The sequence below is a fragment of the Conger conger genome, chromosome 5 (genome assembly GCF_963514075.1).
Source record: "Conger conger chromosome 5, fConCon1.1, whole genome shotgun sequence".
Taxonomy (NCBI): Eukaryota; Metazoa; Chordata; class Actinopteri; order Anguilliformes; family Congridae; genus Conger; species Conger conger.
This window is the reverse complement of record NC_083764.1, coordinates 12,705,391-12,721,149: the sequence shown is the minus strand read 5'-3', so window position 1 is coordinate 12,721,149 and position 15,759 is coordinate 12,705,391. Positions and strand designations below refer to the sequence as shown.

The following is a 15,759-nucleotide window of genomic DNA, read 5'->3' as shown; positions in this document are numbered from 1 at the left end:
ACTGACTCACTGACTCCCTCACTCACTGACTCCTTCACTCATTCATTCACTCACTCACTCACTCACTCACTCACTCACTCACTCACTGACTCAGTCACTTACTCACTTACTCACATACTCACTCATTCCCTCACGCACTAACACACTCACTTACTCACTCACTAACTGATGAGTGTGCAACTCTTCCAAGGTTCTGACAGCATCTGTGTTACGACAGAATATTGCAAACAGTGCTTATTTGGATCTTGTTTTCTCTGGGAAGACCAGATATGTACATTTCTAATTCATAGGTATCATTACAACTTAGAAAGGTTTCTAGCATTCATGAAACAAAACTGTTTTTAAGTGATAATGTACGAACTTACAGTAACATGTCCAATGCAAAATTCCTTTGCAAAAGCAGCATTTTCCATGTGCAAGAGATGGTATGCAGGACTGTGTAGGAACTGTACTCAATAATGCAACGTACCCAATTTAAGATAGGCTTCATTCTCAGCGCTGTTCTGAAAGACAAGCCTTATGTGATCAAATTTTGTTCCCAGTGATGCCTTTCATCAATGTTTCATCCAGCGGTGCAATGTGATTTGAAAAGCACATGAGCTGGAAGATGGAGGAGGTGCCCACTGAGGATGTGGAATCACGTGTGCTTTTCCACCGAGGGCTGAGGGCTCAGATTAGTCGGTTTATCCCACGCTGTCACTGGATAAAAATGAATACTATGCCCGTCTAAATATGAGTTATGACCCCCTGAAATTTATCTAAGTGTATTTTTTTGAGTCCTGGAAGTGGTCCTCTGGCTGCTTGAAAAATAAATCAAAATGGAGCAAAGTAGAGTTCTCAAATCGGCGTTACACAATGCCTCTCGAAATCCCAGATAAGCCTTTTCTGTTCTACACAAATTCCATGTGAAATTTTTGGAGCCTGTGCCATCGACAGGGCTTCATTTAACAAAGAAGCCTACGGCAGCCCATTTGGTGGAAAGTCACATAGCCAAAGCCGATTGGGGTTTGAAGCCTGGGAATGAGTGTTACCACGGCAACCTTACTTGGCCTCCCTTTTGCCCCCGCGCCCACCTCAAGGCCACATCGGCAGCCTGCAGGCCACGCAGATGACCCACGAGGCGGCCATCCGGGACCTGGAGTCGGAGAAGGCCCGGCTGAAGGACAAGGTCCTGAGGCTGGAGGAGGAGAGGGGCTCCCTGCAGAACAAGAGCCAGGCCCTGGACGAGCGACAGCGCCAGCAGATCCTCTCACTGGAGAAGGTATGAATACGGCCTGTAGCTGTGTGAGATACTTCATCACCTGGGGTTTAACCTGTGTGACATGCCTACTCTATGTACCTGAGGTTTAACCTGTGTTAGATACCTACTCTATGTACCTGGGGTTTAACCTGTGTGACATACCTACTCTATGTACCTGGGGTTTAACCCGTGTTAGATACCTACTCTAGGTACCTGGGGTTTAACCTGTGTTAGATACCTACTCTATGTACCTGGGGTTTAACCCGTGTTAGATACCTACTCTATGTACCTGGGGTTTAACCTGTGTTAGATACCTACTCTATGTACCTGGGGTTTAACCCGTGTTAGATACCTACTCTAGGTACCTGGGGTTTAACCTGTGTTAGATACCTACTCTATGTACCTGGGGTTTACCCCGTGTTAGATACCTACTCTATGTACCTGGGGTTTAACCCGTGTCAGATACCTACTCTATGTACCTGGGGTTTAACCCGTGTCAGATACCTACTCTATGTACCTGTGGTTTAGCCTGTGTGAGATACCTACTCTATGTACCTGGGGTTTAGCCTGTGTGAGATACCTACTCTATGTACCTGGGGTTTAACCCGTGTTAGATACCTACTCTAGGTACCTGGGGTTTAACCTGTGTTAGATACCTACTCTATGTACCTGTGGTTTAGCCTGTGTGAGATACCTACTCTATGTACCTGGGGTTTAGCCTGTGTGAGATACCTACTCTATGTACCTGGGGTTTAACCCGTGTTAGATACCTACTCTAGGTACCTGGGGTTTAACCTGTGTTAGATACCTACTCTATGTACCTGGGGTTTAACCCGTGTTAGATACCTACTCTATGTACCTGGGGTTTAACCCGTGTCAGATACCTACTCTATGTACCTGGGGTTTAACCCGTGTCAGATACCTACTCTATGTACCTGTGGTTTAGCCTGTGTGAGATACCTACTCTATGTACCTGGGGTTTAGCCTGTGTGAGATACCTACTGGATGTACCTGGGGTTTAACACATCAACATTTAACATATATATTGTATAACTGTATAAGTTACATATGCACCAGACGTTTAAGCTCTATATAAGGAACATCATCAGCTGGAAAAATTTATTTGGATTCAGTGTGAATCATTCAAAGAAAAATGTGAATCTTCAGACTATAATGTACACAATACAGCCCATTTGTTTGATTGATTGTGTTTTACAGTTTCAATGGATCCTCTTTGTTTAAAGGCTTGAAGCTTCACTGACCATTAGCTGCCTTGCCTAAATCCTCTTTTTCTATGTTTAATTCAGGAGAGTGCACATTGTGGGGAAGAAGAGCAGGTTTTAAGCCCTTAGAAGAGGGGCTCTTGTAGATATCCTACAGCAGATGTCAGACATAATTACCACAAGTCCTCCTGTGTTCAAAACCAGAGAACTTTTAATTAGGTCATATTTTACTGCTTTCACTAGTTATTCACCAGAATGTACACACTGTGTGGCTGTTTGTCTACTGACACTATGTTTTTTGGGATCTCTGTTGTGTGGAATCTATCTACTTTGGAGCATTTGATTTCAGTTATTGGAATGGCATCAGTAGTCGATTAAATATTCATGTTTTTGAAGTGCATTCAGTGAATGTTTTCTGTGTTCAGGTTTGAGGCCTTTGGCCTGCAAAGTTTACCTACGAAAGGCTTCTGGCTCAAAATGAAATGCCTAAGCAAAGGCTTATTTTGTCCTGAAAATTATTATTTTTTAAAATATTTTTTACATTAGCCAGGAGTTTTCAATCAAGAAGTATGAGAAAAGGTCAGCCTACATACAAACAACAGCTTGGGAGAGAAAGTGTATTTCCATGTAAATGCCAAACATAATCTACTTTTCTTTATGTATTAACATTATGATGCAACCCACTGCTTCAACTGCACCCACATACAGTGTATTATAAATTCCTCTATTGACAAAGACAATGTCAACAATGTCTAACCCCTGTAAGCCTTGTCTCTTAACTCTTGTGCATGAGTCTGTGATAATGCTATTGTGTGGGCACTACAGTATAGTATTCACAAAGGTTTTTTTAAAATTGGTTATCAACATCTCCTTGAGTTATTAATACAAGTTACTATGACAACGTGTATTAAATCGTGTTACAATGGGTTGTGGTCTGGAATGGAATCTCTTGTACAGTATAAATGCAGTGCTACGTGTGAAGGTGTTGTGATTTGAGAGATAATTGCGCTGTCACTCACGTGGCTAATTGTTAGGAGATCCCACAGTTGACTACACTTGGTTTCACCACAGACATTTGCATTTTAGGCGTTTAGCAGATGTTCTTATTCCCAGTGACTTATAGTGCAGTACCCAGCTTACATTCTTTGAGCGTACAATCCATTTATTCAGTTATATATTTACTGAAGCAATTCAAATCCACGCTCAAGGGTACAATGACAGTTCCACAGATGGGAAGTAAACCAACTACCTTGGATTCACAAGCGCAGTTATGATACAGTGCCGTCTACAGACGTCACGGTCAAGAAAGCATTAAAGTGTTTACTTAGCATTATTCTTGAAGTAAGAGCCCATCTGTGACCTTATCAAAGATGAGGAGCGTAGTGTTTTGCCTTTTGACTGAGGTTTTGCTTTTGTGTTGTTGTGCTCAGACCCTTCGAGAGGAGAAGCAGGCGTACGAGAAGGAGATTATGAACTTGCGTGCCAAATACCAGGAGGACGCGTCCCATTTCAAAGAGGCTCAGACTCGGGCATTGGAGGACCTGTCCAAAAAACACCGCACAACCCTGGAGAGTGCACAGATCACTGCAGAGCGGGAGAAGAACCGGCTACTGGTTGTGAGTGTTGACAACACGTACACCATAGAAGTGAGACTGCATGTGTGAAACATACAGTACCCTCCAGCCTAGAGCCAAATTCTGAAGCTAAGCATGATTAGGCTAGCCTTGGTCAGTCCATGGATGCAGAGTCGCTCTAGGATTTATGGACTTTCTAGTTTACCTACTAGTTTAATACATCAACTGTCACCATCTCAAGTTGTAGGGTTCCTTCCGAGATTTCTTCCCATCTGGGAGTTTTTTCTCGCCACTGTTTGAGGGTTGTTCTGCCCATAAGGGAGATGCTGGCCCTCTCGGTCACCTGATCCATCTTCCTACGCATTCCCAACCTGCTCGGATTCGGCAGGTCATCACTGCAAATTACAATTGACCTGACAGTAGCTGTGGCAGTCAATCGTGTCATTAGTAAGGAATCCCATACATTGATTCCCTTGTGTTGACAGCCCTTTAACCCTTTGGAGAGTCCATTATTTGGAATGTTTCTGTTTTTTTCCAAAATTCCTAGAGCTTGGGTGCTTTTCATTACCAGTAGTGATTGTTACATCAGCATTATATTTTGTTACAGACATTCTAATCAGATATGTGTGATATCACATATTAAAGGGTGAAACATTTTAATCCATGCCATTATTTAAACATTTATGATTTTTTTTTTTGTAATAATAATAATACATTTTTAAAAAACTGGTTGAAAAGTGTGTTCTGCTGTGTATGAAGTTCGAAAAATACGATCTGCCATGCACTCTGGCCCCACCCAAATTGTGACATACGGTGATTTATTATATAGATGTCAATCAGATATCTATTTGGAAATTGTTTATGCCAAAAATTTGTCCGTTTCATTTAACGGATCGTTTTCGGCAAGCCAGCTGTCATGGATCAATACGAAACCGAACAGTGCAGGCACCTGATTGGTTAGAGGATACCTCTTTCAAATGAGATGGACACACCTAATCTAGCCACTCCAGAATGCCTTCTTTTTGAAATTGTGCAGACGGCGGAGGCGGGCTGAAACAGCGAGTGCGGTTACTCTTTAAAGGGTTAAGTCCTGGGAAAAGGACCAGCCGAGACCCAACAGCGTGGCGCGTCAGAGTGGCCACGGCTGAGCCCCCAGCACTTCACTGATGAGCTGCAGATCAGGATAGGCAAATAGACCGCTATGAGTGGCAGTGGGAGCGTACACCAGGCAGACATATATTTCCCCGGACAGGAACGTGTTGCGGTTTTCAAAAATCCTCGCAGAAAATGACAAGCGTTTCCAGGCTCTGGTGGTTGGAGTCTGGGGGCCATCTCCCTGGCACATCAATCCGACACGCGGCCATTCCTGCGCTTTTAGTTCCGCGTATGAAATCCTCAGTGGCGCGGTTTCCTATTTTTCGTCTCATTTCCAAGGGCCTGCTGATTATTGATGCCCTCCTTTTCTCCCCCGCCCCTCTCTTTCCTTCCCTCCCTCTTTCGGTGTTTCTCTCTTCCCCTCTCTCAATCTCCCCTCTGTGTGATAATGCATTCTCTCCCTCTCTGTCTCCGTTCACTTCAATTAAATTCAGATCAGCTTTCGTTGGCACAATAGGCGCCGGGTATTCTGCTGAAGGAGCGGCACCATCCGCGAGACGAATAATCACAACACGGAGTAGGGTGGTAATAATTAACAATACAAAAAAGTAACGATAACGAGAGCATAAAGGAACCGTTTGTAGGGACAATGTGATGGCGTAGCAGCTTCTGCGCACTCCGTGCGGCACAGTGCAGCACACTGCCGTGACTTGCGCTGCTAGCGCAGCTGTAGGCCCACGGTGGCTATGTCTCCCCGTAAGACAGATGGTTTGCCTGTCATTTCTTGACAGACTGATATTTCAGACCTTTATTAATATGTATTTTTAGGTTTTAAAATCAGATTTTCTCTGCCTCACTTGTCTCACGGTGACTCCATAACAGCAATTTCTTTTGGCAGCCATGACTTCTTATATTTGCTTTTTTCTGTGAGAACTGCGGTGCTTGAACCTGTTCTTGGTCAGGATCTGACCAATTTATTTATTTCTGCTTGTGGAGAGATACCCAGCTAAGATGTATACACTCAGTTATCGCACTTTATTAGGTATTTATTAGACTTGTTTTTTAGACTTATTAAGTCTTCTGCTGCTATAGCCTATCCACTTAGAGGTTTGAAGTGTAGTGTGTTCAGAGATGCTCTTAGGCATACCACTGTTTGTGCTGTTCTCTAGTTTCTCCCAGTTTATTGTGGTGTTTATGAGCTTGGTATTGGAACTGGCTGTGTGTGCCTGTGTGCCTGTGTGTGTGTGTGTGTGTGTGTGTGTTTCTCCGGGCTCTCTCTGTACTCTTACTGCATGTGCTTCTCTCTGGATTGTTCTAGGTTATTGTGGTGTTTATGAGCTTGGTATTGGGCCTCAAGGTCTGTGTGTATGTGTGTGTGTGTGCATGCCTACGTGTGTGTGTGTGTGTTCATGCCTGCGTGTGTGTGTGTGTGTGTGTGTGTGTGTGTGTGTCTCTAGGCTCTTCCTGTACTGATATTGCACGTGCTGTTCTCTAGCTTGTCCCAATTTATAGTGGTGTTTACTAGTTCACCTGGTCTGTGCCTGTGTGTGTGTTGGGCCTAGCTGTGCCTGTGTGTGTGAGTGTGTGTGTGTATGTGTGTGCCTGTGTGTATGTGTGTTGGCCCTGGCTGTGTCTGTGCGTGTCTGTGTGTGTGCGTGTGTGTGTGTGCATGTCTGTGTGTGTCTGTGCGTGTGTGTGTGCGTGTGTGTGCGTGTGTGTGTGTGTGTGCGTGTCTGTGTGTGTGTGCCAGGGCACAGCTGCTCTCGCTCCGGGTACGCTGGCCGCAGGACCACATTTCCCAGCTCTCCCGCACGCCTCATTAACCCCAACAATGAAAACTCATCTCTCCATCTCATTCTGTTCAGCGGCCTGAGCTAAGAGCTGAAACACGGCTTTTTAAGACCTGTGCTCACGGAGGTGTTGGATATGCTGACAAGCACCTTCTTACATCGATTCTGCACCAGGCCTGTGAAACCCCCACACATATCGTTAAATAATTGAGCTTTTTTTTTTATCTGAGGGAAAACATCTGCGTCAGAATCATGACTAAACTGTCTGTTTTGATATCCTTAGTTGATAACATATGAAACAAGCGCACTCAAAGACATGCACGATCGACTCTGCCAAAAGACAATCTGTTATCTTCTGCCGCTTCTCAACATGGCAGTTGACAGCGTGAGCCATTCTAAACCAATCATTTCGCATTAAAAATCCACTCCCAATTATAAATTAGCCTCTTTAACGAACAGCCAATTGATCTTTAGTTAAAGAAAGGTAATGCATGAAGGTGCTCAGGGGGCCTATTGACATTTGAGTATGATATACTGTACGCATCCTTGTCACCGACCTGCAGAGATGAGCATGTACTGCTGTTCTCTGTGTCACTATCTTTTAGAACTGAACTGACTTTCATTGGAAATGTTTTAATGGCTCACACTTAGAACTGCTCCAGTGAATTCATGTGACATGCATTTTACGTCAGGTCCTGTGTGTGTATGTGCATGTGTACATGTTTGTCTGTGTGTGTGTGTGTATATGAGTGAGAATGTTGGTGTGTTTGTATGTATTTCTGCATGTGCGCATACCTACACTTGTGTCCGTGTGGACATGCATATCAGTACGTGTGTGTGTTGGTGCACATGTTTGTCTGTGTGTATGTATGACTGAGAAGGTTGGTGTGTTTGTATGTATTTATGCGTGTGCATACCTGCACCTATGTCAGTGAGTGTGTTTGTGTGTGATCAGCCCCTTAACCTTCACTGTCAGGGTTGTTATATCGCAGGGGTCTTATCTGAAGGTTGGGGCTTGTGTGGATAAATGAGAAGAAACCGTGAGTGGCTGTAGCCCCCCCCCCCGCCCCCCACTCAGACCTGTGACGAAGCTCCACAGTGTGATCAGAATAAACATTCACCGGAAGACCGTGGTGTGGTTGTACCTGTATGCACAAGCACGCACTGAATATTCCGGAAGCTTTATCTGCTATAGACAATGCCAACCCACCCCCCCGCCCCCTCCTCCTCCCTCCTACGCCCCCACCCTGAGCACTGAGTACAGCAGCAAGGTGCAGGTCCATGGAAAATGGGCTGTGAAGGTCTAATCTCATTAAAGCCCCACGCAGCTTCCCCTGTGCCACACGCTTATCAGCATTTCCCGGGACTTAGAAAATGTAAATGTACATTTCGAGTACGGAAATTCAGAGCACATAAATTATGAAGGAGTGGGCATATGTTTGTGTGACAGTGACTCACAGAGGGGTAAAAAAAAAAAGTGGGATGACGTTGATGTCGATGTCCTATTCCCGCCGACCCCTCAAGCGTTTTCCTACGTCGCCGTCCTCCCGTGGCGAGCGCCAAACGCAATTTCGCATTTTTTCCCCCCAAATTTGGCGTGAGTCACTGCCTGAATGCTGGTACGGGCTCAGCCTCCAACCGACACGCTCGCTTGTACAGCTTTTTTACGACGCAACTTGTCTTGCAAGCTTCCCCGTTTATGAGTCTCAAAAGGAGGCTGAACAATACATTACCAAAAAAAGTAGTTTCCTGAGAGAGTGAGTGTGTGAATGGGGCCCCCTGAAGCTATCTCCATGCATGACCTTGAGAACGCGGCTAGAACAGAATGCCACAGAGCCCCCTTTAGCGGAAGAGTAATGAAATTATTAGCATATTCCCTTCTTTTATGATATAACGCCCTTCCATAAAACAAGGAGGAGGTCACGTTTCCATAACCATGCGCGATGAAACAACAAGAGCGGTAAATTATGTAGCCATGCCAGCCATACTCTGTACACAACCCTTTCTGAATTTGTTTCAGCATGAATTATTCAGCTGGACTGACTTAGTGCCATTCCTGTTCACACACGCACACACACACACACACACACTCACTGTTCCTTTTCTTTCTTAATGGAGCTTTTCAGTATCATAGATGTTGAGTATTGCATGCTGTATTTTCTTAAAAGGTAAAAATATGTCAGGGATTTCTTTAAAGCCTCTTGATAATTGAATAGGCTGTTGAATTGGTTCCCGAGCTGAATATCTAGAAAATACTCAACTTTTGATACAGATGAACAAAGAGGTTTTGAATAGGTTTGTGCACTATGAACTATTTCTGAACAATACATACATTAAAATGCTAAAATATTGGGAAAAAAATCACAATTTCTGCATTTTTATCATAACATACACGTTCACTCAGTGAGCACTTTATTAGGTATGTATTAGTCTTACATTTTAGACATAGTGGTCTGCTGCTGCTGTAGCCTATCCACTTAGAGGTTGCAGGCATTGTTTGTTTAGAGATGCTCTTCTGCATACCACTGTTGTAATGTGTGATTATTTGCATTACTGTCTCCTTGTCAGATTCGACCAGTCTGACCCTTCTCCTCTGACCTCTCTCATTGAGAATGTGTTTCTGCCCACAAAACTGCTGCTCACTGGATGTTTTTTGTTTTTGGCACCATTCTCTGCAGACTGCTGTGCATGTAATCCCAGGAGATCATTTTGTGAGATACTCAAACCACCCAATCTTTACATTACATTAATGGCATTTGGCAGACGCTCTTATCCAGAGCGACGTACAGCAAAGTGCATACCCATAATCTGGTACCAACAATCATTCCACATCCAAAGTCACTTATATCACATTTCTTCCCCATTCTGACATTTGTTCTGAAAAACAGCTGAACTTCTTGACCACATCTGCATGCTTTTATGGATTTAGTTCCTGCCACATGATTGGCTGATTCAATATTTGCATTAACAAGCTGGTCTACAGGTGTGCCTAATAAAGTGCTCACTGAGTGTATATTGAACCATATTATGCCATTCAGTAAGTTATATCCCCCTGTTTCAAGTCAGCATACGTATTGGGACAAAGTAAGTTTACTTTGCAAATTGCAAATTTAATGACTTGCAGGGTGAATTTTTCATTGCATGCCCCTTATATTTGATGACTTTGTTGAGTCTGCGACTCATGGATATCACTAGGCTCAACATTTTATCCTCTGCGAAGCTCAGCCAAGCTTTATCCGCTGCCTCTTTCAGTGCGTTTGCTGGGCTTTTCAGTTTCCTTTTGAGCGAGTGAAAAACATGTTTCAATGGGTTTTAAATCTGGTGACTGACTGGTGCACATCAAACCATTTTTCTTCCTAATAAGCTCCTTGGTTAGGTTTGCTGTATGCTTCAGGTCACTATCTTCCTGTCCGGCCTATGAGTTTGGTGGCCGTTCGCAGAATATTAGTGGCTATTATGTTTCTGTAAACTTTAGCTGCAATTCTGGTGCTGCAATTACTGGTTACAACCATTGAACCAGATCCAGATGTAGCCATACAGACCCAAACCATCACACTGCCTCCACCATGCTTCACAGATGAAGTACATAGTATGCCAAGCGTCCAGAGTAGTCTCTCACTTTCTTCACACTTTCATCTTGCCATCACACTTTTTATCTTTATCTCATCTGTCCGTAAGACTTGTTTCCAAAATTAATCAGGCTCATCTTTGTTTGATTTTTTATTTATTTTTTTCTTGCAAATTCAAATCCGGCCTTTCTGTTCTTGGTGCTGGAAGTGTAGCCTGTGTAATTGGCCTCCCTGTCTGACAGTGTCATGTGACACTTTCACCCCTAATGTGGGAAGATTATTAGCAATAACTCAAGCTGACAATTTAGGATTTTTTTTTCACAGCTCTGATAATCACCCTGTCTTCCGTAGACAGGCTGCTCGCTGGTGATTCCTGAGTCCTCCCGTACTCTGTTTCTTCTCTAGAACATTCCATACTGTTGACCTTGGAAATCTTTTACCGTGTAAATTCGAGTCAACAAACACTTCTACGGGATATCCATGCCCTGACACTTATGGCTTTACACTTTAGAGTAGGACAAACCGTTGAAATTTGAATTATGCAGTCATTTTTCTTTTTTTCGTGAAAATAAATTCATAAATAAATACATCCAGACATTATGAATTTTGCCTCACAGTATTTTTCTAATGCAAATTTGATTAGTACTGAGTAAAAACAGCAAATCTGACAAAACAGTCTCCAATATTTTTGGATTTAACTGTATAGTATATTTCTTTTTCTATTTGTTGCCACAAGTTAAATACTCTTTAACAGCCTGCCTGAAGATGGATGATTGGTAGTTTCTCTCTAATTAGCTTGTACAATTTGGTGATGCTGTAGAGTTTGAATTTAAGACTGCCATCAGCATTCAACACCATTTCACACTCATAAGGAAACCCTGCTGAAAAAACAGCTCAAGCTAGGTTTTGAAACTGCTGATCTACCTTAAATGTAGTCAGAGGGATCACAGACAAAGTCAGTAGGCCGCTCACTTTGTTCTTTAACTGCCATGTTTCCAGGTGCCTGAGTGCAGAGTGTATGCTGCAGATCGCATTGCTATATGAATGCTTTTAGCAGCCTGTTGGCCGTATTTGCCCTTGCTGAAGAAGACATCCTGAGGGGGCTACATCAAAAGCAATGTGTTTTTTTTCTCAAATAATTGTTTTTCATTACAGAAAAGGATGTGCTACTGGATTCAAAGCAACTGCACAATATTAAAAAGATTTTTCAACTTGCATCATACTTGTGGTGCAGCATTTTTCACACTGTTTTCACAATTTCCTGTTGCTTACTCCAACATAGCGCTGTTATTAATTGTCTACATCAAGCCAAGAATTGATGAGAGGTTTAAATTTTAGGCTGAATGCCTTTTACATAATGTTTTTTGGAACACTAATAGAATATGGTAGAGATCTGGCATAGTGAAAGGCTGCCTCGTTTTTACCTGCTTTTAAAAATATAATTTTGTGTGCACATATTGTAAGAAAAGACCTAAGTTCCAGGCAAAACATTTTTTCACCGTTATGAATAATATTATGAATCCGTAATTGAAAACATATGCCTCATAGGAGTAAAATGAGGTTTAATATTCACGTCAGCCATTTTGCTGTAAATGGCTCAATCTTCCTGACCTCTAACTAAGAGCCCCCCTGTGATTTATCTGCAGGAGATGGAGCAGCGGTTTGAGAATGAGCGCCTCTCATTGGAGGAGCAGAAGAATCGCCTCGGGCAACAGCTTGACAACCTGAGGGAGGAGCTCACCACCAAGCTGGACACAGCCAATCAGGAGGCAAGGAACCATCCACGGTCCTGTGTAGCTGCGGAGTGTTTCGGGGAGTTACACATTTCTTCAGGAAGTTGTTGGCCTTTTCCTAGAGAATCAGCCCCCCCCCCCCCCCCCAGGAAAACAGGAAAACACTCAGTTCAGCATATTAGGCTCCTGTGAATAATGCATTTCATTACTTTGTTTGTCCCTTTTTCTCCCAGTGGCTCTCAATTAGATTAAACTGTAAAGTAGCGCGTATGTGTCAGGGAATTTTAGGGATTAACATCTCAGATGGTGAAGAGGCCACTTTGCCGATCCGTAATTAGCGTTTGTGGATTCTCTGAGGCTTCACCGCCATGGATCCGATCACACTTTATGGTGGATGGCAGAATGTCAAGCCAAGCATCAATTATGGCATCTCCCACGATGTTGGCTTACAGTGCTTACAGTGGAAGCACCGGTAGCCTAAACACGACGTTCTGTGAATCACTCCTGTGAATCTCACCCCTGTTATGTAGGGGCTATTTAATTGAGGCTTTTAAATTCATAAGAGGGATTAACAAAGTGAGACGTACTTGAGTACTGTTAGTAGAATGAGGAGGCATAAATGGAAGTTAGCAAAAGATTAATTCTGCACATGCATTAGGAAGAATCTTTTCACACAGACAGTGGTCACTGTGTGAAATAGCTTGGCAGGTCATGTAGTGGAGGCAGAAACTCTGGGGATTTTCAGGACCATGCTTAATAAGGTGGTAGATACCATCTAGTTTTAGATAAACTAAGCATGGGACCACTTTAGTGCTATGGATATGACTAGCAGTTTTGGGCTGAATGGCCTGTTTGCGTCGTTATGTTACGCTAGGCTTGGCTAGGCTGGCTATGCTATGTTATGTTTGGCTATGCTTTGTTGTTATGCTATTCTATTTCTCCCCTTCCCACCAATCCTTGCTTGCTCTTTTGACGTGGGCCTCACTCTCTCTCGCCCCCTACAGGTGACCCGACTGCAGGAGCTGGTGAAGGAGGGGGAGCAGGGCCTGGGTTCAGCTGAAGGTCACATCTCCAACCTGAAGGAGGCCCAGGAGAACCTGCTGGTGGAGCTGGACGTCACACGCTCCAGGCTGAGAGAGACCAGCAGCCTTCTCACCGCCCTGCAGGTAGGACCTCATCCTCAGGACCTCAGAGCTTCACTGATCTCCCAGCCCAGATGACCCCACTGCTGTATCCTTAGCACAGGATTGATCTGTCATAAATCATCTCTACGTGAGACGGCAGAATTAATTACCAAACATGCTGGATCCATCCCAGCCTTTACATGTCCTGGCTAGGATTCCTCTGGCATTTTTCCGATTTCCCGATGTCCCTCACGCAAAGGCTTATCTCATATTTCCTTGCCAAGTGAAGCTATCTGGCTGGGGACGCTTTATCTGGCCCCTTTGAATTATACATCAATGCCATTTTTGCCCGCCTTCAAGCGACAGTGTGCATTGGCATCCCATTAACGTCTTCCCAGTCGAGTCCAAGTCGCCTCGCCCCCGATCGGCTCCAGGAACGTGGAAGCGCCGGCTGAGGATAATTAATCAGGTTCGTTTGGATGTCGGCGCAGACGTTGCCCTCAGCTGGAGATGAAAATTGATGACGAGGGTGCAGAGCTTATTTCCACCACCTCGTCTCGTAGCCGATGAATCATTGTGGCGTTACGCCGATCTCCCTCATGAGCGAGGGTGCGTCGAGCTCCGAACTCCTCGTGGGGGCCGAGCTCCCATGAGCACCCTGCTTTGAAGGGAGAGTGGGTGCCCAAAGTGACAGGGTGCAGGCAAACAGAAAATACTGTTACTGTTAAGTTACATTACGCCCAAGTTAGGAATAGAAAGTTTTTTAGTTTGTGTTTTTCTCGATGAGAAGAGTTTATTTATTGGACTGAAGCGTAGTTGTTTACCGCCGACCCTGATGTGGCTTGTGTGTGTGTGTGTGTGTGTGTGTGTGTGTGTATGTCGTCCTGTCCCCGGTGCTGTCTCGGTTCCGCAGGGCGAGATGGAGAGCCAGAAGCAGCAGCATGAGGCCAAGCTCATCACCACCAGAGAGGAGGAGAAGCTCAAGATGGACAAGATGGCTCTGGAGCTGGAGCTCAAGTGGACTGAGACCCTGAGGTGAGGGTCCGTCCTCTGAACTAACCCCTTTACTATCTAACTAACGAACCCTTTCATTAGACCCCTGAGAGCGCTTTGCAGAACCCCCCCCCCCCCCAAAAAAAAACATGGATGAAAGAAGGGTTTAGTACAGGAGCAATAATCCAAACTCTAATTGTGATGGCAACTTTATGACTTGCATTTACGGTTGCTCATCACTGAAATAAGCAGTGATGAGCAAGCATTAAGCTCATCCAAGCAATATGACCTGAGGCACTCTACATTTGTCCTTAACTTTCTGGCTTCCAAATAAATGGCAAGTGGTCTTTTTTTAGATCGTTTTGGTGATTGACACACATAAAATAAAGCTTGCATTTAGTTGCGATTGACATTTGAGGGGAAATATTGATTGAGTGCTGCCCTACAGTTATTACAATTCCAGTCTTGCCAAACTGGAATAAGATTTACAATGACCTTTGAGGTCCAGGCATGAACCTACATACCCTTTTAGCATCCAGGAATCGTGACAGCACAACCGAGAGCTGTGAGACGCTACTTCCTCTTAAGCAGTATAACCGCAGTTTTCAGACACTTTGGTGAGCAGTGATGCGAATGAAAAAATGGTGCGCCAGACAGGAGATTCAGACTTTGGCACAGAAAACATTACTACGAGGACCCAAATGTGAAAAGAGATGGAAGTCAGTCAGCGATGACGAGTGGATAAGTGTGACCAGCCTGTGTCTCTCTAGGGGCCGGTTAGCCCCGTGCATCGATATTGCCTGGAGGGTTCAAGATGATAGAAATAACTGTCAAGTCGCATATGAATTCTTCCAATTGTGAATTGTGTTCCATTTCTATCTGTTGAATGTTGAAGGGACAGTTCATTTGGTGAGCCCCAGACTGGTGTGTATCGTCTGTGAAACAGCATACTACCATCATGTGGCACGCCGTGTGACACCCCTGGGATTGAGAGAGCACATACCACACCCACAGACAAGACAAACAAAAATCTTCAACCTTCCCTCTCACGGGTTCGGCGCAAAAATAATAGACTAAACCAACAAACACAAAACAAAACAAAGTAAACACAGTTTTCCCAGCTTTCTCTCACTTCAGCTAGCCGGCTTTTCAGCTGACCAGCTCCTTGGCTTTTCAACCACGTTGCTTTCACTTTGTCTTTTCCCTAAACAGACTCGTTCTTATACTCGCGTATGCGCTTCCAGTCTCAGCCCCATATCAAGAAGCACACCTGTAAGCCCCGGTGCTGAAGTTAACACAGCCCAGCTGCATGTGCTCACTCTACCAGTAGGCTTGCTGAGACTACTCCAACTCCCTGCCAAGTTGAACACCACACACCACTGAAGTTTTACTCGGTCTGCTTCCACTGCATGCCTGAT

The 15,759-nt window shown here is 44.2% G+C and overlaps 1 protein-coding gene across 2 annotated transcripts in view; it reads left to right on the top strand.

Annotated features, from left to right (window-relative positions):
- The window catches only part of fam184ab (family with sequence similarity 184 member Ab), a 97,701-nt gene that overhangs the window by 44,844 nt on the left and 37,098 nt on the right, over nt 1–15,759 (top strand). For both annotated transcript variants that reach the window (XM_061242556.1, XM_061242555.1), the window contains exons 5-9: nt 1,080–1,261; nt 3,894–4,079; nt 12,138–12,260; nt 13,229–13,390; nt 14,262–14,383. In XM_061242556.1, coding sequence (XP_061098540.1) covers nt 1,080–1,261; nt 3,894–4,079; nt 12,138–12,260; nt 13,229–13,390; nt 14,262–14,383 — 775 coding nt within the window. The remainder of the gene's footprint in view (nt 1–1,079; nt 1,262–3,893; nt 4,080–12,137; nt 12,261–13,228; nt 13,391–14,261; nt 14,384–15,759) is intronic.